Source organism: Diaphorina citri, unplaced genomic scaffold (assembly GCF_000475195.1).
Source record: "Diaphorina citri unplaced genomic scaffold, Diaci psyllid genome assembly version 1.1 scaffold2426, whole genome shotgun sequence".
NCBI lineage: Eukaryota > Metazoa > Arthropoda > Insecta > Hemiptera > Psyllidae > Diaphorina > Diaphorina citri.
In genome coordinates, this window is record NW_007379849.1 from 13,525 (window position 1) to 40,156 (window position 26,632).

The following is a 26,632-nucleotide window of genomic DNA, read 5'->3' on the forward strand; positions in this document are numbered from 1 at the left end:
AGTAAAAAAGGGATACCAGTTTTTATTCACGGAATAAAAAAAAACTTTGGACGAATAACTACTTATGAAATTTTAAAAAAATTAGGATATTTTGCTGTTTCTTCTAAAAAAAAAGCAATAAAATATTTAAAATTAAAACGTTTAGTTTTTATGGATATTAGTATTTTAATTCCAGAATTGTCAAAATTATTAGAAATATATTATATGCTTGGTATTCGTAATTCATCTCATTTATTAGTTAAAATTATTCAACCTTTATCAATACCTGCATTAAGACTTGTTTCCTATACTCATCCAGAATATTTAAAAATATTAAGTGATTATTTTTATAATGAAAAATCATTGGGCGATATATTTTTAATGCAAGGAACGGAAGGAGAAGTTATACCCAATATATGTAATTCTAAACAGATAATACATTGGTTTCATGATAATAAATATACTAAACTTACGAAAGAACAAAATAAAGAAATATCTTTCCCAAAAAATAGTAATATTAATGATAATGTATTGTGGATACAATCTGTATTAGATAATAAGCTTCCTATTCCTTCTACGATTATTAATCAAGTTAAAAATTGTATTTTAATTTCCCGTATGTTAAGTTTAAAATATAGTAATACTATATCAAATAAAATATAAGAATATAATTAATTTTGAAATTAAAATTTTATAAAAATGAATATAAATATGTATTTTAAGTTAATATAATATTATTTAATACATTAATACATGAAAATTTAATAATTATGATTCACATAATAGAAAAAAACATACATCCTCTTAATATTGCTCGTTCTATTTTATTAGAACCATTTGATTTAGATGAAAAAATATTATTAAAAATATTAGGAAATATGTTTAAAAATAAAGTTGATTATGCTGATTTTTATTTTCAATTTACAAAAAATGAAAATTGGATTTTAGAAGAAGGTATTGTTAAAACCGGAAATTTTTCCATTAATCAAGGTGTTGGTGTACGTGCTATTTCTGGTGATAAAACTGCTTTTTTTTATTCTGATGATATTTCTAAGAATACATTGATAAATGCTGTTAAATCAACTAGATCTATTGCAAATCAAAGTAATGGAAAAATAAAAATTATTAAGAATATCAAAAAAATAAAGATTAATTCCTTATATTCATTTACTGACACAATATCATCAATAAATATACGAGAAAAAATTAAATTATTAGAGCGTGTTGAAAAAATAGCACGCTTAAAAGATCCTCGTGTAATAAAAGTAATAGCTAATTTATCTGGAGAATATGATGTTATATTGATAACAAGAAATGATGGTTTAATTGTGGCTGATATACGTCCTTTAGTTCAATTATTCGTTACGATTATTGTTGAGAAAAATGGTAGAAGAGAAATAGGTAATAGTGGTTGCGGAGGACGTTATAATTATAATTATTTTACTGATATGATTTTGGAAAAATGCGTATCTAATTCAGTGAATTCAGCTTTAATTAATTTGGAGGCTAAACCTGCTCCAGCCGGTATAATGAAAGTAGTATTAGGTCCTGGGTGGCCTGGAATTTTATTACACGAAGCTATTGGACATGGGTTAGAGGGAGATTTTAATAGAAAAGGATCTAGTGCTTTTTCTAATTGTATTGGTAAACGTATAGCTTCTAAAGAAATTACTATAGTTGATAATGGTACTCTCGCAAATAGAAGAGGATCTATTAATATAGATGATGAAGGAAATCCAACTCAATGCACTACTCTTATTGAAAATGGTATCTTAAAAGGATATATGCAAGATATTATGAATGCACGTCTTATGAATATGTCTATTACTGGTAACGCAAGAAGAGAATCTTTTGCTCATATACCAATACCAAGAATGACTAATACATATATGTTAAATGGAAAATTTCATCCGGAAGAAATTATTTCATCTGTTAAAAATGGTTTATATGCCACTAATTTTAGTGGGGGACAAGTAGATATTACAAATGGAAAATTTGTATTTTCTGCCAGCAAAGCTTACATAATTAAAAATGGTAAAATAACTTATCCAGTGAAAGGGGCAACATTAATTGGTCATGGACCAAATATTTTAAAAAAGGTTTCTATGATTGGTAATGATATGAAATTAGATCCTGGGGTCGGGGTATGCGGAAAAGATGGGCAAATGGTACCTGTTGGAGTTGGTCAACCTACTCTAAAAATTGATTCTATTACTGTAGGAGGAACTAATTAATTATTCATAATTAATTAGTATTATAATAATGAATAATTTTCAATATAATGCGCTTAATTTAATATGGGTTGATATGGAAATGACTGGATTACATCCAAATAAGGATCGTATAATAGAAATTGCTGTTTTAGTAACTGATTCGCAGCTTAATATATTAGCTCAAGCTCCAGTTTATGTAATTCATCAATCTGAATCTATTATGAATAATATGGATAATTGGAATAAAGGAATACATAAACGTTCTGGGTTAATTGAACGAGTTAAAAAGTCAACGATTACAGAATCAGAGGCAGAATTTGAATTAATTAATTTTCTTAAGAAATATGTACCATATGGTAAATCACCAATGTCAGGAAATACTATTTGTCAAGATCGTCGTTTTATGGCTCATAATATGCCAAAATTAGAATCTTTTTTTCATTATCGCAATTTAGATGTATCTACATTGAAGGAATTGTGTATAAGGTGGAAACCAGAATTAGTATCTGGTTTTAAAAAAAAACAAGCTCATACAGCATTAACTGATATATTGGAATCAGTTGAAGAATTAAAGTATTATAGAAAACATTTTATTAAAATATAATTATAAAAATAACATTTTATAATTTTATTTTTAAATTTTTACTATTTATATGTAGAAAAAGATGATCCACAGCCACAAGTAGTTACTGCATTTGGATTTTTAATTACAAATTTAGATCCATCTAAATCATCTTTATAATCTATTTCAGATCCTATTAAATATTGATAACTTACTGAATCAATTAACAATTGAATTCCATTTTTTTTAAAAATTATATCATCTTTATTTGTGTGTTCATCAAACATAAATCCATATTGAAATCCAGAACAACCACCTCCTTGAATAAATACTCGTAACTTTAAATTTAAATTACCTTTTTTTTTAATTAAATGACTAACTTTTTTTATAGCGACTTCAGTAAGGGTAATAGAAATATTATTTTTTACATTTTCATTCATATAATTAATTCCTTATTTAATTCCTTATTTAATATATTGCTAAAAACTATATTAACCATTAAAATACACATATACCATATGTGATTAATCACATATATTATATGTGATTAATAATATAACATTTTATAACATCTTAAAAATTACGAAAAATACTTTTATACTTTTCAAAAAAATTAAATACCCAAAAATACAAAATTAATTTTATCATAAAAATTTAAATTAATTATATATTTTAAAATATATAATATATATTTATAAAGTTTAATAAAAAGTAATTATAAAAATAAAAGAAATAATGATTTCTAAAGAAAGAATATATGAATTTTAAATCCATTGGTTTGCATGAGTTAGTTCTTAAAGCTCTTGTTAAAGTTGGTTATACTAAACCTACAGGAGTACAAGAACAAGCAATTCCGGCTGCCATTTCTGGTAGAGATTTAATAGTGTCATCGCAAACAGGTTCTGGAAAAACTGCAGCATTTATGTTGCCAGCATTACACAAATTTGCATCTTCTAAAAATAAAATACCTGTTATGAAAAAAAATTTAAATCAAAATAATAATAAAATTTATACTCATAAAGAACGATTGCGTTTTAAACCTGCCCAACCAAGGATGTTAGTATTAACTCCAACTCGAGAACTTGCATTACAAGTAACTGCAGCTACTGAAAGATATGGTTTATATATGAAAAAAATTAAAGCAATTTCAATTCTAGGTGGAATGCCATATTTAAGACAAATGCAATTACTTTCTAGGAATCCTGAAATTTTATTAGCAACACCTGGTCGTTTAATAGATCATATGAATTCTGGAAAAATAAATTTTTCTCATCTTCAAATTTTAGTTTTAGATGAAGCGGATCGTATGCTTGATATGGGATTTATTAATGATATTGAAAAAATTGTTGATGCTACACCAGTAACACGACAAACTATGTTATTTTCTGCTACACTTGATGGTATTGTTGGTAACATGGCTGAAAATATTACTAAAGATCCATTAATTTTAAAAGTAAATAGCATTGAAAAAAAACAAAAAAATATTACACAGAGCATTTTATTTGTTGATGATATTTTACATAAAAATCGTTTACTAGATTATTTATTACGCGATAAAAGAGTTGGTCAAGCCGTTGTTTTTACTGCTACTAAGCGTGACGCTGATATTATTGCAGATCGTCTCAATATTTCTGGATTTTTAGCTGCCCCATTGCACGGAGATTTGCATCAAAATGCACGAAATCGTACCTTAGAAAATCTTAGAAGGGGTAGAATTAAAATTTTAGTTGCCACTGATGTTGCCGCTAGAGGAATTGATGTTCCTGCAATAACACATGTATTTAATTATGATTTACCAAAATTTCCAGAAGATTATGTTCATCGTATTGGTCGAACTGGTCGCGCAGGACGTAATGGATTTGCTGTATCATTAGTAAATCACGCTGAAAGAATGAACATTAAAAAAATTGAAAGATTTACAAAACAACAAATTCCAATTGAAGTAATTAATGGATTTGAGCCAAAAAAAAGGATTAGAACTTATTATTCTCGTTATCGTTTTAATAATAATAATTGGAAAACACATAATATTAATAAAAGCAATATTACTAAACGTTTTTATAGACAAATTAAAAAAACAAGTATATCTGCTTCCAGCAAAAATAGTATTAATTATTAATTTTATAAATAATTAATTTATTTTAAAAATTATTTTTATTTTAATTTGGGTACTTTTTATAAATGCTTTTATTTTATTATATAAAAAGTATCATTATTTATAATTTATTTTTTAAAATTTTTCTCCCCTTATAAAATCCTTTAGGGCTAATGTGATGATATAAATGTTTTTCACCAGTTTTAATGTCTATTGAAATAGGAGGTTCAGATAAAAAACTATGAGAACGACGCATACCTCTTTTTGAAGGAGTTTTTTTACTTTTTTGAACAGCCATAATATTATCCTTTTTTATTAGAATTTAATTTATATTTAGTATTACAGTATGGGCATTTCGCATATCCATTTTTATCTATAAAAAGAAATATTCTAGGATGAGAAGACCAAAGAATCATATCTTTATTTGGACAAAATATTGGCAAATTTTTATTATGAATTTCTATAATAGTATTCAAATAATAACCTCATTTATATTTTGCGCAAATTTTACTTTAGATTGCTTATATTTTAAATTTATTTTCATATTTTTATCACGGATATGGTTTACATAATTTTAAACTTTTTTCCTAATTTACAAAAATCAGTATTTTCAGATAAAATAATTTTTATTAATATTAAAATGAAGTTTTATATACAAATCTCGTAGTTAAATTCGGATTACTTGTTAAATTCGGATTATTTCTTAAGTCTATTTAAAATGATGATACGTTTTTGATTCATAATTATTATTTAATTTTTTTATTTTCTTTATTTTTTAATTCTTTTATTCTTTTAACAGCCATTTCAATTAAAGATTTTTGAGTTTCTCTATTATTTTTTTTAAATTGTATAGTTGCCTTTTTTAATTTTGCATAATTTTCTTTTTTTTCATGAAATAAACGTTTTTTACGAAGGTAATATCTTTTACGTGCATCATCAGCTTTTTTTTGAGACCAAGCATCCCATCCTGTTCGACAAGGGGTAACTTCAATCATAGATATGCAATTGACTGGACATTTTTTAATACAAAGATCGCACCCTGTACATAATTTCGAGATGAAAAAATATTATTAAAAATATTAGGAAATATGTTTAAAAATAAAGTTGATTATGCTGATTTTTATTTTCAATTTACAAAAAATGAAAATTGGATTTTAGAAGAAGGTATTGTTAAAACCGGAAATTTTTCCATTAATCAAGGTGTTGGTGTACGTGCTATTTCTGGTGATAAAACTGCTTTTTTTTATTCTGATGATATTTCTAAGAATACATTGATAAATGCTGTTAAATCAACTAGATCTATTGCAAATCAAAGTAATGGAAAAATAAAAATTATTAAGAATATCAAAAAAATAAAGATTAATTCCTTATATTCATTTACTGACACAATATCATCAATAAATATACGAGAAAAAATTAAATTATTAGAGCGTGTTGAAAAAATAGCACGCTTAAAAGATCCTCGTGTAATAAAAGTAATAGCTAATTTATCTGGAGAATATGATGTTATATTGATAACAAGAAATGATGGTTTAATTGTGGCTGATATACGTCCTTTAGTTCAATTATTCGTTACGATTATTGTTGAGAAAAATGGTAGAAGAGAAATAGGTAATAGTGGTTGCGGAGGACGTTATAATTATAATTATTTTACTGATATGATTTTGGAAAAATGCGTATCTAATTCAGTGAATTCAGCTTTAATTAATTTGGAGGCTAAACCTGCTCCAGCCGGTATAATGAAAGTAGTATTAGGTCCTGGGTGGCCTGGAATTTTATTACACGAAGCTATTGGACATGGGTTAGAGGGAGATTTTAATAGAAAAGGATCTAGTGCTTTTTCTAATTGTATTGGTAAACGTATAGCTTCTAAAGAAATTACTATAGTTGATAATGGTACTCTCGCAAATAGAAGAGGATCTATTAATATAGATGATGAAGGAAATCCAACTCAATGCACTACTCTTATTGAAAATGGTATCTTAAAAGGATATATGCAAGATATTATGAATGCACGTCTTATGAATATGTCTATTACTGGTAACGCAAGAAGAGAATCTTTTGCTCATATACCAATACCAAGAATGACTAATACATATATGTTAAATGGAAAATTTCATCCGGAAGAAATTATTTCATCTGTTAAAAATGGTTTATATGCCACTAATTTTAGTGGGGGACAAGTAGATATTACAAATGGAAAATTTGTATTTTCTGCCAGCAAAGCTTACATAATTAAAAATGGTAAAATAACTTATCCAGTGAAAGGGGCAACATTAATTGGTCATGGACCAAATATTTTAAAAAAGGTTTCTATGATTGGTAATGATATGAAATTAGATCCTGGGGTCGGGGTATGCGGAAAAGATGGGCAAATGGTACCTGTTGGAGTTGGTCAACCTACTCTAAAAATTGATTCTATTACTGTAGGAGGAACTAATTAATTATTCATAATTAATTAGTATTATAATAATGAATAATTTTCAATATAATGCGCTTAATTTAATATGGGTTGATATGGAAATGACTGGATTACATCCAAATAAGGATCGTATAATAGAAATTGCTGTTTTAGTAACTGATTCGCAGCTTAATATATTAGCTCAAGCTCCAGTTTATGTAATTCATCAATCTGAATCTATTATGAATAATATGGATAATTGGAATAAAGGAATACATAAACGTTCTGGGTTAATTGAACGAGTTAAAAAGTCAACGATTACAGAATCAGAGGCAGAATTTGAATTAATTAATTTTCTTAAGAAATATGTACCATATGGTAAATCACCAATGTCAGGAAATACTATTTGTCAAGATCGTCGTTTTATGGCTCATAATATGCCAAAATTAGAATCTTTTTTTCATTATCGCAATTTAGATGTATCTACATTGAAGGAATTGTGTATAAGGTGGAAACCAGAATTAGTATCTGGTTTTAAAAAAAAACAAGCTCATACAGCATTAACTGATATATTGGAATCAGTTGAAGAATTAAAGTATTATAGAAAACATTTTATTAAAATATAATTATAAAAATAACATTTTATAATTTTATTTTTAAATTTTTACTATTTATATGTAGAAAAAGATGATCCACAGCCACAAGTAGTTACTGCATTTGGATTTTTAATTACAAATTTAGATCCATCTAAATCATCTTTATAATCTATTTCAGATCCTATTAAATATTGATAACTTACTGAATCAATTAACAATTGAATTCCATTTTTTTTAAAAATTATATCATCTTTATTTGTGTGTTCATCAAACATAAATCCATATTGAAATCCAGAACAACCACCTCCTTGAATAAATACTCGTAACTTTAAATTTAAATTACCTTTTTTTTTAATTAAATGACTAACTTTTTTTATAGCGACTTCAGTAAGGGTAATAGAAATATTATTTTTTACATTTTCATTCATATAATTAATTCCTTATTTAATTCCTTATTTAATATATTGCTAAAAACTATATTAACCATTAAAATACACATATACCATATGTGATTAATCACATATATTATATGTGATTAATAATATACAGTACTGTAACATCTTAAAAATTACGAAAAATACTTTTATACTTTTCAAAAAAATTAAATACCCAAAAATACAAAATTAATTTTATCATAAAAATTTAAATTAATTATATATTTTAAAATATATAATATATATTTATAAAGTTTAATAAAAAGTAATTATAAAAATAAAAGAAATAATGATTTCTAAAGAAAGAATATATGAATTTTAAATCCATTGGTTTGCATGAGTTAGTTCTTAAAGCTCTTGTTAAAGTTGGTTATACTAAACCTACAGGAGTACAAGAACAAGCAATTCCGGCTGCCATTTCTGGTAGAGATTTAATAGTGTCATCGCAAACAGGTTCTGGAAAAACTGCAGCATTTATGTTGCCAGCATTACACAAATTTGCATCTTCTAAAAATAAAATACCTGTTATGAAAAAAAATTTAAATCAAAATAATAATAAAATTTATACTCATAAAGAACGATTGCGTTTTAAACCTGCCCAACCAAGGATGTTAGTATTAACTCCAACTCGAGAACTTGCATTACAAGTAACTGCAGCTACTGAAAGATATGGTTTATATATGAAAAAAATTAAAGCAATTTCAATTCTAGGTGGAATGCCATATTTAAGACAAATGCAATTACTTTCTAGGAATCCTGAAATTTTATTAGCAACACCTGGTCGTTTAATAGATCATATGAATTCTGGAAAAATAAATTTTTCTCATCTTCAAATTTTAGTTTTAGATGAAGCGGATCGTATGCTTGATATGGGATTTATTAATGATATTGAAAAAATTGTTGATGCTACACCAGTAACACGACAAACTATGTTATTTTCTGCTACACTTGATGGTATTGTTGGTAACATGGCTGAAAATATTACTAAAGATCCATTAATTTTAAAAGTAAATAGCATTGAAAAAAAACAAAAAAATATTACACAGAGCATTTTATTTGTTGATGATATTTTACATAAAAATCGTTTACTAGATTATTTATTACGCGATAAAAGAGTTGGTCAAGCCGTTGTTTTTACTGCTACTAAGCGTGACGCTGATATTATTGCAGATCGTCTCAATATTTCTGGATTTTTAGCTGCCCCATTGCACGGAGATTTGCATCAAAATGCACGAAATCGTACCTTAGAAAATCTTAGAAGGGGTAGAATTAAAATTTTAGTTGCCACTGATGTTGCCGCTAGAGGAATTGATGTTCCTGCAATAACACATGTATTTAATTATGATTTACCAAAATTTCCAGAAGATTATGTTCATCGTATTGGTCGAACTGGTCGCGCAGGACGTAATGGATTTGCTGTATCATTAGTAAATCACGCTGAAAGAATGAACATTAAAAAAATTGAAAGATTTACAAAACAACAAATTCCAATTGAAGTAATTAATGGATTTGAGCCAAAAAAAAGGATTAGAACTTATTATTCTCGTTATCGTTTTAATAATAATAATTGGAAAACACATAATATTAATAAAAGCAATATTACTAAACGTTTTTATAGACAAATTAAAAAAACAAGTATATCTGCTTCCAGCAAAAATAGTATTAATTATTAATTTTATAAATAATTAATTTATTTTAAAAATTATTTTTATTTTAATTTGGGTACTTTTTATAAATGCTTTTATTTTATTATATAAAAAGTATCATTATTTATAATTTATTTTTTAAAATTTTTCTCCCCTTATAAAATCCTTTAGGGCTAATGTGATGATATAAATGTTTTTCACCAGTTTTAATGTCTATTGAAATAGGAGGTTCAGATAAAAAACTATGAGAACGACGCATACCTCTTTTTGAAGGAGTTTTTTTACTTTTTTGAACAGCCATAATATTATCCTTTTTTATTAGAATTTAATTTATATTTAGTATTACAGTATGGGCATTTCGCATATCCATTTTTATCTATAAAAAGAAATATTCTAGGATGAGAAGACCAAAGAATCATATCTTTATTTGGACAAAATATTGGCAAATTTTTATTATGAATTTCTATAATAGTATTCAAATAATAACCTCATTTATATTTTGCGCAAATTTTACTTTAGATTGCTTATATTTTAAATTTATTTTCATATTTTTATCACGGATATGGTTTACATAATTTTAAACTTTTTTCCTAATTTACAAAAATCAGTATTTTCAGATAAAATAATTTTTATTAATATTAAAATGAAGTTTTATATACAAATCTCGTAGTTAAATTCGGATTACTTGTTAAATTCGGATTATTTCTTAAGTCTATTTAAAATGATGATACGTTTTTGATTCATAATTATTATTTAATTTTTTTATTTTCTTTATTTTTTAATTCTTTTATTCTTTTAACAGCCATTTCAATTAAAGATTTTTGAGTTTCTCTATTATTTTTTTTAAATTGTATAGTTGCCTTTTTTAATTTTGCATAATTTTCTTTTTTTTCATGAAATAAACGTTTTTTACGAAGGTAATATCTTTTACGTGCATCATCAGCTTTTTTTTGAGACCAAGCATCCCATCCTGTTCGACAAGGGGTAACTTCAATCATAGATATGCAATTGACTGGACATTTTTTAATACAAAGATCGCACCCTGTACATAATTTCGAAAAAATAGTATGCATATGTTTAGCTGCCCCAATAATAGCATCTACTGGACAAGACTGTATACATAATGTACATCCAATGCATTTATTTTCTTTAATAATAGCACAGCATCGTGATTTCTCATTTCCGTATATAGTATTCAATGGAATTATTGGTTTATTTAAGTATTTAGCTAATTTAATAATTCCTTTACGCCCTCCAGTGGGGCATTGATTATAATTTGCTTTTTTATTAGCGATTGCTTCTGCGTATTGTCGGCACCCTGGATATCCACATTTAGTGCATTGTGTTTGTGGCAATAAATTTTCTATATTATCAATATGTGAAAATGACACAAAAATATTAAAATTATAAAAGTTATAAGAAATAAATCTAATCTAATGTTTTAAATATCAATAAAATTTAATAAGTATAAATTTAGTAATAAGATAAACTCAGTAATAAGTTATTAGTATAATATTATACTATAAATCATTTAAATTATAAATCATATAATTCATATAATTTAACTTTAATTTATTTCTTAATAAAAAATTTTTCAAAATTAAAATTTGCATATTTTATATATATAAGTTAAAATTTTTTCAAATGACGCGGGATGGAGCAGTTTGGTAGCTCGTCGGGCTCATAACCCGAAGGTCGTAGGTTCAAATCCTACTCCCGCAACCGATTTACAAAAAAATCTACATCATTTTTTTCCATTTATTTTTTAGTTCAACTGATTGATTAAAAATTATTTTATTATTATTTGAATCAATATCATCTAATATAAAATATCCATGACGTTCAAATTGTGCATGTTTTTTAGGAAAAATAAGTTTTAAATTTGGTTCTAAATAAGCTGAGATTACTTTTTTTGAATTTGGATTAATTAATAATTTAAAATCTTTATTATTTACTATATTTGGGTAAGGGTCTATAAAAAGTCTATCATATAAACGAGCCTCAATAGATAATGCGTGAGATTTACTAATCCAATGAATATTTCCTTTTACTTTATAATTTGATGATAATTTAGTTCCACTTTTGCTATCCGGAAAATATTTACAATATACTTCAACAACCTCATTATTTTTATTTTTTTTAAATCCAGTACATTCAACAACATAACCGTAACGTAATCTTACACGATTACCAGAATTTTTACCGATAGGGGGATATAAACGAAAATATTTTTTAGTTGGAATTTCCATAAAGTCATCTCTTTCAATCCATAAAATCTTTGAGATTGGAAAATATCTTAATTTTTCTTTATATTGAGTATGTTGACGCGAAAATAATGGGGCAGTGCATTCAATTTCTTGATTATCTAAAAAATTACTAATGATTAATTTAATTGGATTTAATACTGCCATAATTCTTGGTGCTTTAATATCTAAATCATCTCGTAATGCTTGTTCTAATATTTCTATATTAATCCAGCTATCGGATTTGGAAACACCAATACGTTTACAAAATAATTTAATTGATTCTGGTGTATAACCTCTACGACGCATACCGATTAAAGTTGGCATTCTGGGGTCATCCCACCCATCAACAATTTTTTTTTCTAATAATTTTAATAATTTACGTTTACTAGTAATTGTGTGAGTTAAATTTAATCTGGAAAATTCATACTGTTTTGGAAAAGGTCTTTTAATAAAATTAGTTTTATCAATTTTATTTAATATCCATTCATAAAAAGGTCGATGATCTTGAAATTCTAATGTACAAATTGAGTGAGTTATGTTTTCAATTGCATCTGAAATTGGATGCGCATAATCATACATTGGATAAATACACCAATTGTTATTAGTTCTGTAGTGATTTACATGTCGAATACGATAAATAATAGGATCACGCATATTAATATTTTTTGATTTCATATTTATTTTTACTCTTAAAACATGTGCACCATCTTTAAATTCTCCGGATCTCATTCTTCTAAATAAATTTAATGATTCAGAGGGTAATCGATTATAAAATGGAGAATTACGACCAGGCTCATGTAAGTTTCCGCGATTAATATATATTTCTTCGGTATTTTGGCTATCTACGTAAGCATCTCCAGAAATAATTAAATATTCAGCTATTTTATATAATATATCAAAATAATCACTAGCATAATAAATTCGTTTTTTTACTTTGTCCCAATTAAAATTTAACCATTTAATTGTTTTAATGATAGAATTAACATATTCTTTATTTTCTTTTAATGGATTTGTATCATCAAATCGTAAATTACATAAACCATTATATTTATAAGCAAGTTCAAAATTAATAAAAATTGATTTAGCGTGTCCAATATGTAAATACCCATTTGGTTCTGGTGCAAAACGTGTTATTACTTGTGGTAATTTATTGCCATATTTATCATATCTATTATTAAAAGTTTTTTTAATAATATCTTTTTTAATAATATTTTTTATAAAATTATTACTTTCTAATGAAACAGAAGAATTTTTTATTTTTTTATTCACAATTTTTTGTATTAATATGATTATAAAATTTTATTTAATTTAGGTTGTCAAGATCGTCGTTTTATGGCTCATAATATGCCAAAATTAGAATCTTTTTTTCATTATCGCAATTTAGATGTATCTACATTGAAGGAATTGTGTATAAGGTGGAAACCAGAATTAGTATCTGGTTTTAAAAAAAAACAAGCTCATACAGCATTAACTGATATATTGGAATCAGTTGAAGAATTAAAGTATTATAGAAAACATTTTATTAAAATATAATTATAAAAATAACATTTTATAATTTTATTTTTAAATTTTTACTATTTATATGTAGAAAAAGATGATCCACAGCCACAAGTAGTTACTGCATTTGGATTTTTAATTACAAATTTAGATCCATCTAAATCATCTTTATAATCTATTTCAGATCCTATTAAATATTGATAACTTACTGAATCAATTAACAATTGAATTCCATTTTTTTTAAAAATTATATCATCTTTATTTGTGTGTTCATCAAACATAAATCCATATTGAAATCCAGAACAACCACCTCCTTGAATAAATACTCGTAACTTTAAATTTAAATTACCTTTTTTTTTAATTAAATGACTAACTTTTTTTATAGCGACTTCAGTAAGGGTAATAGAAATATTATTTTTTACATTTTCATTCATATAATTAATTCCTTATTTAATTCCTTATTTAATATATTGCTAAAAACTATATTAACCATTAAAATACACATATACCATATGTGATTAATCACATATATTATATGTGATTAATAATATAACATTTTATAACATCTTAAAAATTACGAAAAATACTTTTATACTTTTCAAAAAAATTAAATACCCAAAAATACAAAATTAATTTTATCATAAAAATTTAAATTAATTATATATTTTAAAATATATAATATATATTTATAAAGTTTAATAAAAAGTAATTATAAAAATAAAAGAAATAATGATTTCTAAAGAAAGAATATATGAATTTTAAATCCATTGGTTTGCATGAGTTAGTTCTTAAAGCTCTTGTTAAAGTTGGTTATACTAAACCTACAGGAGTACAAGAACAAGCAATTCCGGCTGCCATTTCTGGTAGAGATTTAATAGTGTCATCGCAAACAGGTTCTGGAAAAACTGCAGCATTTATGTTGCCAGCATTACACAAATTTGCATCTTCTAAAAATAAAATACCTGTTATGAAAAAAAATTTAAATCAAAATAATAATAAAATTTATACTCATAAAGAACGATTGCGTTTTAAACCTGCCCAACCAAGGATGTTAGTATTAACTCCAACTCGAGAACTTGCATTACAAGTAACTGCAGCTACTGAAAGATATGGTTTATATATGAAAAAAATTAAAGCAATTTCAATTCTAGGTGGAATGCCATATTTAAGACAAATGCAATTACTTTCTAGGAATCCTGAAATTTTATTAGCAACACCTGGTCGTTTAATAGATCATATGAATTCTGGAAAAATAAATTTTTCTCATCTTCAAATTTTAGTTTTAGATGAAGCGGATCGTATGCTTGATATGGGATTTATTAATGATATTGAAAAAATTGTTGATGCTACACCAGTAACACGACAAACTATGTTATTTTCTGCTACACTTGATGGTATTGTTGGTAACATGGCTGAAAATATTACTAAAGATCCATTAATTTTAAAAGTAAATAGCATTGAAAAAAAACAAAAAAATATTACACAGAGCATTTTATTTGTTGATGATATTTTACATAAAAATCGTTTACTAGATTATTTATTACGCGATAAAAGAGTTGGTCAAGCCGTTGTTTTTACTGCTACTAAGCGTGACGCTGATATTATTGCAGATCGTCTCAATATTTCTGGATTTTTAGCTGCCCCATTGCACGGAGATTTGCATCAAAATGCACGAAATCGTACCTTAGAAAATCTTAGAAGGGGTAGAATTAAAATTTTAGTTGCCACTGATGTTGCCGCTAGAGGAATTGATGTTCCTGCAATAACACATGTATTTAATTATGATTTACCAAAATTTCCAGAAGATTATGTTCATCGTATTGGTCGAACTGGTCGCGCAGGACGTAATGGATTTGCTGTATCATTAGTAAATCACGCTGAAAGAATGAACATTAAAAAAATTGAAAGATTTACAAAACAACAAATTCCAATTGAAGTAATTAATGGATTTGAGCCAAAAAAAAGGATTAGAACTTATTATTCTCGTTATCGTTTTAATAATAATAATTGGAAAACACATAATATTAATAAAAGCAATATTACTAAACGTTTTTATAGACAAATTAAAAAAACAAGTATATCTGCTTCCAGCAAAAATAGTATTAATTATTAATTTTATAAATAATTAATTTATTTTAAAAATTATTTTTATTTTAATTTGGGTACTTTTTATAAATGCTTTTATTTTATTATATAAAAAGTATCATTATTTATAATTTATTTTTTAAAATTTTTCTCCCCTTATAAAATCCTTTAGGGCTAATGTGATGATATAAATGTTTTTCACCAGTTTTAATGTCTATTGAAATAGGAGGTTCAGATAAAAAACTATGAGAACGACGCATACCTCTTTTTGAAGGAGTTTTTTTACTTTTTTGAACAGCCATAATATTATCCTTTTTTATTAGAATTTAATTTATATTTAGTATTACAGTATGGGCATTTCGCATATCCATTTTTATCTATAAAAAGAAATATTCTAGGATGAGAAGACCAAAGAATCATATCTTTATTTGGACAAAATATTGGCAAATTTTTATTATGAATTTCTATAATAGTATTCAAATAATAACCTCATTTATATTTTGCGCAAATTTTACTTTAGATTGCTTATATTTTAAATTTATTTTCATATTTTTATCACGGATATGGTTTACATAATTTTAAACTTTTTTCCTAATTTACAAAAATCAGTATTTTCAGATAAAATAATTTTTATTAATATTAAAATGAAGTTTTATATACAAATCTCGTAGTTAAATTCGGATTACTTGTTAAATTCGGATTATTTCTTAAGTCTATTTAAAATGATGATACGTTTTTGATTCATAATTATTATTTAATTTTTTTATTTTCTTTATTTTTTAATTCTTTTATTCTTTTAACAGCCATTTCAATTAAAGATTTTTGAGTTTCTCTATTATTTTTTTTAAATTGTATAGTTGCCTTTTTTAATTTTGCATAATTTTCTTTTTTTTCATGAAATAAACGTTTTTTACGAAGGTAATATCTTTTACGTGCATCATCAGCTTTTTTTTGAGACCAAGCATCCCATCCTGTTCGACAAGGGGTAACTTCAATCATAGATATGCAATTGACTGGACATTTTTTAATACAAAGATCGCACCCTGTACATAATTTCGAAAAAATAGTATGCATATGTTTAGCTGCCCCAATAATAGCATCTACTGGACAAGACTGTATACATAATGTACATCCAATGCATTTATTTTCTTTAATAATAGCACAGCATCGTGATTTCTCATTTCCGTATATAGTATTCAATGGAATTATTGGTTTATTTAAGTATTTAGCTAATTTAATAATTCCTTTACGCCCTCCAGTGGGGCATTGATTATAATTTGCTTTTTTATTAGCGATTGCTTCTGCGTATTGTCGGCACCCTGGATATCCACATTTAGTGCATTGTGTTTGTGGCAATAAATTTTCTATATTATCAATATGTGAAAATGACACAAAAATATTAAAATTATAAAAGTTATAAGAAATAAATCTAATCTAATGTTTTAAATATCAATAAAATTTAATAAGTATAAATTTAGTAATAAGATAAACTCAGTAATAAGTTATTAGTATAATATTATACTATAAATCATTTAAATTATAAATCATATAATTCATATAATTTAACTTTAATTTATTTCTTAATAAAAAATTTTTCAAAATTAAAATTTGCATATTTTATATATATAAGTTAAAATTTTTTCAAATGACGCGGGATGGAGCAGTTTGGTAGCTCGTCGGGCTCATAACCCGAAGGTCGTAGGTTCAAATCCTACTCCCGCAACCGATTTACAAAAAAATCTACATCATTTTTTTCCATTTATTTTTTAGTTCAACTGATTGATTAAAAATTATTTTATTATTATTTGAATCAATATCATCTAATATAAAATATCCATGACGTTCAAATTGTGCATGTTTTTTAGGAAAAATAAGTTTTAAATTTGGTTCTAAATAAGCTGAGATTACTTTTTTTGAATTTGGATTAATTAATAATTTAAAATCTTTATTATTTACTATATTTGGGTAAGGGTCTATAAAAAGTCTATCATATAAACGAGCCTCAATAGATAATGCGTGAGATTTACTAATCCAATGAATATTTCCTTTTACTTTATAATTTGATGATAATTTAGTTCCACTTTTGCTATCCGGAAAATATTTACAATATACTTCAACAACCTCATTATTTTTATTTTTTTTAAATCCAGTACATTCAACAACATAACCGTAACGTAATCTTACACGATTACCAGAATTTTTACCGATAGGGGGATATAAACGAAAATATTTTTTAGTTGGAATTTCCATAAAGTCATCTCTTTCAATCCATAAAATCTTTGAGATTGGAAAATATCTTAATTTTTCTTTATATTGAGTATGTTGACGCGAAAATAATGGGGCAGTGCATTCAATTTCTTGATTATCTAAAAAATTACTAATGATTAATTTAATTGGATTTAATACTGCCATAATTCTTGGTGCTTTAATATCTAAATCATCTCGTAATGCTTGTTCTAATATTTCTATATTAATCCAGCTATCGGATTTGGAAACACCAATACGTTTACAAAATAATTTAATTGATTCTGGTGTATAACCTCTACGACGCATACCGATTAAAGTTGGCATTCTGGGGTCATCCCACCCATCAACAATTTTTTTTTCTAATAATTTTAATAATTTACGTTTACTAGTAATTGTGTGAGTTAAATTTAATCTGGAAAATTCATACTGTTTTGGAAAAGGTCTTTTAATAAAATTAGTTTTATCAATTTTATTTAATATCCATTCATAAAAAGGTCGATGATCTTGAAATTCTAATGTACAAATTGAGTGAGTTATGTTTTCAATTGCATCTGAAATTGGATGCGCATAATCATACATTGGATAAATACACCAATTGTTATTAGTTCTGTAGTGATTTACATGTCGAATACGATAAATAATAGGATCACGCATATTAATATTTTTTGATTTCATATTTATTTTTACTCTTAAAACATGTGCACCATCTTTAAATTCTCCGGATCTCATTCTTCTAAATAAATTTAATGATTCAGAGGGTAATCGATTATAAAATGGAGAATTACGACCAGGCTCATGTAAGTTTCCGCGATTAATATATATTTCTTCGGTATTTTGGCTATCTACGTAAGCATCTCCAGAAATAATTAAATATTCAGCTATTTTATATAATATATCAAAATAATCACTAGCATAATAAATTCGTTTTTTTACTTTGTCCCAATTAAAATTTAACCATTTAATTGTTTTAATGATAGAATTAACATATTCTTTATTTTCTTTTAATGGATTTGTATCATCAAATCGTAAATTACATAAACCATTATATTTATAAGCAAGTTCAAAATTAATAAAAATTGATTTAGCGTGTCCAATATGTAAATACCCATTTGGTTCTGGTGCAAAACGTGTTATTACTTGTGGTAATTTATTGCCATATTTATCATATCTATTATTAAAAGTTTTTTTAATAATATCTTTTTTAATAATATTTTTTATAAAATTATTACTTTCTAATGAAACAGAAGAATTTTTTATTTTTTTATTCACAATTTTTTGTATTAATATGATTATAAAATTTTATTTAATTTAGGTTTATAATTATCTTAGATTATAGAATCATTATCTAGAATATAAAATTATCAATAATTTTTAATTTTTTCTATTTTAAAAGATAAAATATAATAAAAATTTTTTCGAATGATAATTTAATAGTATTTTATAATAAATTATATTTTAATGTATACTTAGCGATAAAATTCAAATTAAATTTTTATAAATATTTTTCATTATTTTTTATTTTTTGTTTTTTTAAAAATAGTTTTTAATTCGTTTTTAGAGATATATTGAAAATTTTTCAAATAATTAAATTTCTCACCTCTAGGATATTAGAAATTAATAATTTTTTATTTGTCTTACTATTTTCTGTCTATTTTTTTATTGGTAATTATTTATTTTATTATTAGATGACTATAATTTGTGTTTATTAAAAACATACAAGATTATACTTACATATGTATTCTAATTCTATAAGAATTTTCTTTATGGTTAAATTAAATATTTTATTCTATTTTTAGAAAAATCTTTTATAATATTAATATACTTTAACGGTAAGTTTTATTAATATTAATACAAAATTTTTTTAAAAAACTTTTTTTTAATAATAAAAAATTTATACTTATTTATAATAATAATGCAAAAAACTTTCTCTGCAAAAAAACTATAAAATTAATAAAATGTGGTTTTTAATAGATGCTAAAAATAAAATCTTAGGACGTGTTGCTAGCAAAATAGCAGTTTATTTAAGAGGGAAACATAAAACAGAATATACGCCTCATATTGATACAGGTGATTTTATAATAGTTATAAATACAAGCAAATTATGTGTAACAGGAAAAAAAGAAATTAAAAAATATATTATCATCATACAGGGTATCCTGGAGGGATTCGTAAAATTAATTTTTTAAAAATGCAAGAAGATTTTCCTGGTCGTGTACTCCAAAAAGCAGTTAAAGGTATGTTACCAAAAGGTCCATTGGGTTATTCCATGTTTAAAAAACTTAAAATATATATAGTGATTCTAATCACCCTCATTTCGCTCAAAAACCTAAATTATTGGATTTTTAAAAAATGAATATAATTAATAGTGGTTAATTATAAATATGGAACAGGTCGTCGTAAAAGCGCTATAGCTCGTGTTTTTATAAAAATTGGATCAGGTAAAATGACTATAAATAGAATTCCGGCAGATAAATATTTTTCAAGAAAAACTGGTTTAATGGTAATTTCTCAACCATTAAAATTAACAAAACATACCAAAACTTTTGATATTAAAATAAATGTTCGAGGAGGAGGGGAATCTGGACAATATGGAGCAGTAAGACATGGTATTACAAGGGCATTTAATCAATTATGATTTAAATTTAAAATCATCTTTATCGAAAGCTGGTTTTGTTATCAGAGATTCTCGTGAGGTAGAAAGAAAAAAAGTTGGATTAAGAAAAGCTCGTAGAGCAAGACAATTTTCGAAAACGATAAATTGAATAAAAAAAAATTTTTATATCAATTATATTTAATTTTGTATAAAAATTATGGCATTTCTACTAAAAATATATATTATATAAATAAAAATTTTATAAAAAATTTTATTTATTAAAAATATTCATATACAAATATAAATTAATTTATAAATAAACTAAATTTAGTAGAAAATGCCCTATTTATTAAATTGAATTGAATTTAAAAAAATATTTATCAAAATATAATTTAAATAAATTTTTTAAATTTTTTAAAAATTAAATTTTTGGTAAATTTATTCCAGTTTGACCTTGATATTTACCGTTTCTATCTTTATAAGAAGTTTTACATGTTTCGTCACTTTCAAAAAATAATACTTGCGCACAACCTTCTTCAGAATAAATTTTAGCGGGTAAAGGTGTTGTGTTAGAAAACTCTAATGTTACATAACCTTCCCATTCTGGCTCAAATGGTGTTACATTTACAATAATTCCACAGCGGGCATATGTTGATTTTCCTATACACATAGTTAATATTTTACGTGGAATACGAAAGTATTCTATAGTACGAGCTAAAACAAAAGAATTTGGAGGAATAATACATACATCACCAACAAAATCTACAAATAATTTATTATCAAAATTTTTTGGATCAATAATTGTTGAGTTAATATTTGTAAAAATTTTAAATTCATTTGCGCAACGAATATCATACCCATATGAAGAAATTCCGTAAGAAACAATTTTACGAGAATTAATCTCTCTTACTTGATGAGGAACAAAAGGCTCTATCATCCCATGATACTTAGCCATATTATGAATCCAATTATCTGATTTAATTGTCATATTAATAATAAAAGTTATATTAATAAATAATTTTTAGTTTATTTTATAAAAAATAAAAATTTAATTTTTATTTTTATTAAGTAAATTAAATAATTTTTAATTTATTTTTAATGTGCTAAAATAAAAAAATTAAAGACGATCATGCGGCTGTAGCTCAGTTGGATAGAGTACTTGGCTACGAACCAAGAGGTCGTGGGTTCGATTCCTGCCAGCCGCACTATAAAATTTATTGGTTCATAATTTTATCTCCATATTCTATGGTAAATATTTAGTTTACATATTTATTAAATAATATTTTTAATTTTATTTAAATATTTTGAGATAGGTTGATTTACACTTTAAAAATATAAATATGACTAAAAGTTGAGTTATAATTTACGCAATATTTTATATAATTATTTTTTATATATTCAAATCAAATTTATTAGAATACACTTGGTAGGTTTTAGTAATTTTTATATTCTTAAAATAAAATTTAATTAATTTATTTAAAATAATTTAATTCATTTTTAACGCATATTTTGTAAAAAAATAAAATTTTATACTAAAATATTTTATATTAAAAATTACATTTTATACTATATTTATAATTTTTCTATTTTTTTAAAAATCTTATATTTAATTAAAAAAAATTATAGTAAATAAATTGTTTAATTTTTTAAATAATAAAAAATTTAAATTAAATTTTAATTTATTATTATATATTTATATATATTAAAAATTAATTAATTGTATCTAATTCTAAAAATTTTAAAATTTAAATGAATATTCTTGGATTAAATAATAATATTACATCATCAATATCAATACAAAAATTTATCATTCTTGAGGAAAATATTGGTCAAAGAATTGATAATTTTTTATTACGTGTTTGTTATAAGGTACCTAGAGGACATATTTATAAAATTTTACGATCTGGAGAGGTATGTATTAATAAAAACCGTATTAATCAAACTTATCGTTTAAAAAAAAATGATATTATAGAAATATTACATCCAATAAAAATTGAAAAAAAAATAGTAAGTAAAATTGTTAATATAAAATTTAAAATATTATTAGAGGATAATTATTTACTTATTATTGAAAAACCATCTGGTATTGCTGTTCACGGAGGATCTGGTATTAGTTGTGGTATTATAGAACAACTAAGAATATTAAGGCCAAAATTAAAATTTTTAGAATTAGTACATCGTTTAGATCGTGATACTTCTGGTATATTATTATTAGCTAAAAAACGAATCGCTTTAATTAATCTTCATGAACAAATGCGATCTGGTTATATTGATAAGCGCTATTTAGTATTAGTAAATGGAAATTGGATTAATAAACGTCAACATATTAAATATTCGCTTCATAAATATATTTCTAAAGATGGAAATAGACGAGTAACAGTTATAGAAAATGGAGGAAAAGCATCTCATACAATTTTTTCTTTAAAATGTAATTATGGAAAAAAATATACATTATTAGAAGCAGAATTAAAAACTGGGCGCACTCATCAAATACGTGTTCATTTATCAAAAATTGGTTTTTCTGTTGTTGGAGATAATAAATATGGTAATTTTTTTTTAAATAAAGCTTTAAAAAAATCAAAAAATTCTTTTAATAGAATGTTTCTACACGCTTCTCAAATTACCTTTTTTCATCCAAAAGACAGAAAAATAACAAAATTAAAATCATCATTACCATTAGAGTGTAAAAAATTTTTAGAAAATTTATTAAAAAAATAAAATTTTTTATTTTTTATAACTAAACTATTAAATTAAAAATGGATAACGAAAAAAAAATAGGAATAGAATCAAATATAAATAAAAATAATTGGGAAAAAGATACTTTAGAAAAAGTAGTAATGTTTAATATTCGTCAACAACAATCAAAACATCGTTGGGGAATTTTTTTTAAAATATTTTCTTTTATACTAATAATATATATTATTTTCAATATGTTTTATTTTTCTAATAATAAAATAAAAATTAAACATACAGCTTTAATAGATGTTAAAAATATAGTTCAACCAGATACATATAGTTCCGCTGAGAGAATTATACCAGCATTAGATAAAGCTTTTTCTTCTAATAATTCTGTAGGAGTTATATTACGTATAAATAGCCCCGGAGGAACTCCAGTACAAGCTAGTCTTATTTATGATGAAATAATGCGTTTAAAAAAAATATATCCAAGTAAACCATTATATGCGGTAGTAGAAGAAATTTGTACATCTGGAAGTTATTATATTGCTTCTGCTGCAGATAAAATTTATGTAAATAAATCTAGTATTGTTGGATCAATTGGAGTATTAATGGATAACTTTGGTTTTACAGGATTAATGAATAAATTAGGAATTGAAAGAAGATTGTTAATATCCGGTAAAAATAAGGGTATTTTAGATCCATTTAGTCCTCTTGATTTTAAACAAAAAAAATATATTGAAAAAATATTACATGATATTCATAAGCAGTTTATAGATTCTGTATGTACTGGTAGAGGAAATAGATTAAAAAAGTCTCCAGATATTTTTTCTGGTATATTTTGGACTGGCAGTCAAGCGATTGAACTTGGATTGGTTGATGATTATGGGACAGTTTTCAGTGTTGCTAATAATGTTTTAAAACAAAAAAGAATTGTTAATTATACTGAAACAGATAATTTTTCTGAAAAATTTTTCAAAAAATTAGGTGTATCTATAGGTACTGGATTGGGAAATGTAATATTAGGAATTAAAAGTAATAAAATAAAATTATATTAATGTCTTTAAAATTTTAAATATTGACAAATATAATATAAATAAGTATTATTGTGAAAATAGCGGAGTGTAGCGCAGTCTGGTAGCGCATCTGGTTTGGGACCAGAGGGTCCTAGGTTCAAATCCTAGTACTCCGATAATATAATTTTATAATTTTAATTATGAAATATTATATTATTAAATTTATTAAATTGATATTATAAAAAATATAAATGTAATATTTTTATAAATTTAATAAAAATAAATTTAAAATGTATTTTTTGTTCAAGAAATTATTTAAAATCTATAAAAATGTTTTTTAGGTCTTCTTAAAATTTATTATATTTAATAAAAATTAATTAAAGTATTTTAGAAAGAAATTTGATATAGTATTTTTAAAAACATTAAATACTTTTGAAAGATTTTATAATTTTATATAATTTTATTATAAAAAAATTGTTATAAACCATGCATTTTATAAGTATTTACATATTAGTCTATTAGTAAAAATGTAAAATTTTATATATAAAAAAAAATCGATTGTTTTATAAAAATATGAATATAATTTATTGTTATAATTTTGTAAAGGTATCACTAGGCAGATTATTTTTTTTGTATAAGAAATTTTAACAAATATAATTTTTATTTTTAAGTTTTTAATTCAAATATTTTATAAATTTTGGTATAATTTCAAACAAGTCCCCAACTAAACCATAGTCAGATATATCGAAAATAGGCGCATCTTCATCTTGATTAATAGCAACTATTATTTTGGAATCTTTCATACCAGATAAATGTTGAATGGCACCGGAAATGCCTATAGCAATATATAATTGTGGTGCTACAATTTTTCCAGTTTGTCCAATTTGTAAATTATTTGATATATAACCAGCATCAACTGCTGCTCGTGATGCTCCTATAGCGGCATTAAGTTTATCAGCAAGACCCTCAAGAATTTTAAAATTTTTAGATGAACCTAATCCTCTTCCTCCGGCGACTACAATTTTTGCAGAAGTTAATTCCGGGCGCTTTGATTTTATTAATTCCCTAGATATAAAAATTGATGCAGTATTACTAAAATAATTAATTTTTGAAATTATATGAATAATAGCTTTATTTCCTTCTTTTTTTGCGGAAATAAAATTAGTAGCACGAACAGTAATGACTTTTATTATATCTGTGGATTGAACAGTAGCTATAATTCTTCCAGAATATATTGGTCTTTCAAAAGTACTTGGGTTACAAACTTTAGTAATTTCAGAAATTTGCATTACATTTAATAATGCGGCCACACGAGGTAAAATATTTTTTCCATATATAGTTGCTGGTGCTAATATATGACTGTAATTAGAAGCTATAACTGATATTTGTGCTGCTATATTTTCCGGTAGATTATTAGAAAAATATAATGAATCAACTAATAAAATTTTTTTTATATTATTAACTTTTTTTGCATCAAGTATTACTTTTTCAATATTATACCCAATAATTAATATATGAATTTCATCACTACACAAAGTTGCGGCGGTAATAGTATTTAGTGTACTTGTTTTAAGATAAGAATTATCATGTTCTGCAATTACAAGTGCCGGCATAATTTAAAAAACCTTCAAAAAATTATATAATTTTAGCTTCATTTTTTAATTTATCAATTAATTCAATCACATTTTTTACTTTTATGCCTAAATTATTTTTATGTGATTCTTTTACTTTTATAATATTTAACCCTGTATTGATATTAACATTTAATTCATCTATTTTAAATATATTAATATTTTTTTTTCTGGCTTTTATGATATTCATTAATGTAACATAACGAGGCTCATTCATTCTTAAATCAGTGGTTATTATAGCTGGTAAAGATAATAAAATTGTTTCTTTGCCATCTTCAATTTCTTGAGTAACTAAAATTTTATTATTTTTTTTTAGAACAATTTTAGATGCAAAAGTAGCTTGCGGCCAATTAAGTAATGCCGCTAACATTTGACCTGTTTGATTATTATCACTATCAATTGATTGTTTTCCAAGGATAACTAATTGTGGATTTTCTTTTTTTACAATAACCTGAAGTAATTTTGCTACCGATAAAGATTGTAATATTGTATCTGTTTCAATTAAAATCGCACGATCAACACCCATTGCCATAGCTATTTGTAATATTTCTTTACATTTTTTATTGCCACAAGATATTGCAATTATTTCTTTTATTTTATTAGAAGATTCACGTAAACGTATAGCTGATTCAATTGCTATTTCGTCAAATGGATTTATTGACATTTTAGTATTGCTAATATCAACATTAGTATAATCTGGTTTTATATTAATTTT

General features: G+C 24.4%; 5 protein-coding genes and 4 non-coding genes across 9 annotated transcripts; 8 read left to right on the plus strand and 1 right to left on the minus strand.

The window, feature by feature from the left end:
• Window positions 1–709: 709 nt before the first annotated feature.
• LOC113471429 (metalloprotease TldD-like) lies at window positions 710–7,621 on the plus strand. The gene is made up of 2 exons (XM_026830568.1): window positions 710–825; window positions 5,906–7,621. The coding sequence occupies exons 1-2, from the start codon at window positions 750–752 to the stop codon at window positions 7,291–7,293; spliced, it is 1,464 nt and encodes a 487-aa protein (XP_026686369.1). The 5' UTR covers window positions 710–749; the 3' UTR covers window positions 7,294–7,621.
• Window positions 750–2,832, plus strand: LOC108253635 (oligoribonuclease-like). The gene has a single exon (XM_026830569.1). It carries the CDS (start codon window positions 2,242–2,244, stop codon window positions 2,794–2,796), a length of 555 nt encoding a protein of 184 aa, XP_026686370.1. The 5' UTR covers window positions 750–2,241; the 3' UTR covers window positions 2,797–2,832.
• Window positions 3,405–5,849, plus strand: LOC103518899 (ATP-dependent RNA helicase RhlE-like). The gene has a single exon (XM_008483980.3). It carries the CDS (start codon window positions 3,512–3,514, stop codon window positions 4,871–4,873), a length of 1,362 nt encoding a protein of 453 aa, XP_008482202.1. The 5' UTR covers window positions 3,405–3,511; the 3' UTR covers window positions 4,874–5,849.
• A 3,953-nt stretch (window positions 7,622–11,574) lies between the features above and the next one.
• On the plus strand, window positions 11,575–11,648 carry Trnam-cau. Its single transcript has one exon. It is a non-coding gene; the product is annotated as a tRNA-Met (tRNA).
• A 2,089-nt stretch (window positions 11,649–13,737) lies between these two features.
• On the plus strand, window positions 13,738–16,758 carry LOC108253634 (ATP-dependent RNA helicase RhlE-like). The gene has a single exon (XM_017447976.2). The coding sequence runs from the start codon at window positions 14,421–14,423 to the stop codon at window positions 15,780–15,782; it is 1,362 nt and encodes a 453-aa protein (XP_017303465.1). The 5' UTR covers window positions 13,738–14,420; the 3' UTR covers window positions 15,783–16,758.
• A 645-nt stretch (window positions 16,759–17,403) lies between these two features.
• Trnam-cau lies at window positions 17,404–17,477 on the plus strand. Its single transcript has one exon. It is a non-coding gene; the product is annotated as a tRNA-Met (tRNA).
• A 4,248-nt stretch (window positions 17,478–21,725) lies between these two features.
• Window positions 21,726–21,799, plus strand: Trnar-acg. The gene has a single exon. It is a non-coding gene; the product is annotated as a tRNA-Arg (tRNA).
• A 2,589-nt stretch (window positions 21,800–24,388) lies between these two features.
• On the plus strand, window positions 24,389–24,462 carry Trnap-ugg. Its single transcript has one exon. It is a non-coding gene; the product is annotated as a tRNA-Pro (tRNA).
• Window positions 24,463–24,684: 222 nt separating this feature from the next.
• Window positions 24,685–26,626, minus strand: LOC103518900 (electron transfer flavoprotein subunit alpha-like). The gene has a single exon (XM_017447979.2). It carries the CDS (start codon window positions 25,897–25,899, stop codon window positions 24,961–24,963), a length of 939 nt encoding a protein of 312 aa, XP_017303468.1. The 5' UTR covers window positions 25,900–26,626; the 3' UTR covers window positions 24,685–24,960.
• Between the last annotated feature and the right edge of the window lie 6 nt (window positions 26,627–26,632).

Coding starts and splice junctions, on each gene's coding strand:
- LOC113471429 (XM_026830568.1), top strand. CDS start 750: ATGATTCACATAATAGAAAAAAACATACATCCTCTTAATATTGCTCGT. Junction 826..5,905: donor ATTAGAACCATTTGATTTAG/ATGAAAAAATAT, acceptor CATAATTTCGAG/ATGAAAAAATATTATTAAAA.
- LOC108253635 (XM_026830569.1), top strand. CDS start 2,242: ATGAATAATTTTCAATATAATGCGCTTAATTTAATATGGGTTGATATG.
- LOC103518899 (XM_008483980.3), top strand. CDS start 3,512: ATGAATTTTAAATCCATTGGTTTGCATGAGTTAGTTCTTAAAGCTCTT.
- LOC108253634 (XM_017447976.2), top strand. CDS start 14,421: ATGAATTTTAAATCCATTGGTTTGCATGAGTTAGTTCTTAAAGCTCTT.
- LOC103518900 (XM_017447979.2), bottom strand. CDS start 25,899: ATGCCGGCACTTGTAATTGCAGAACATGATAATTCTTATCTTAAAACA.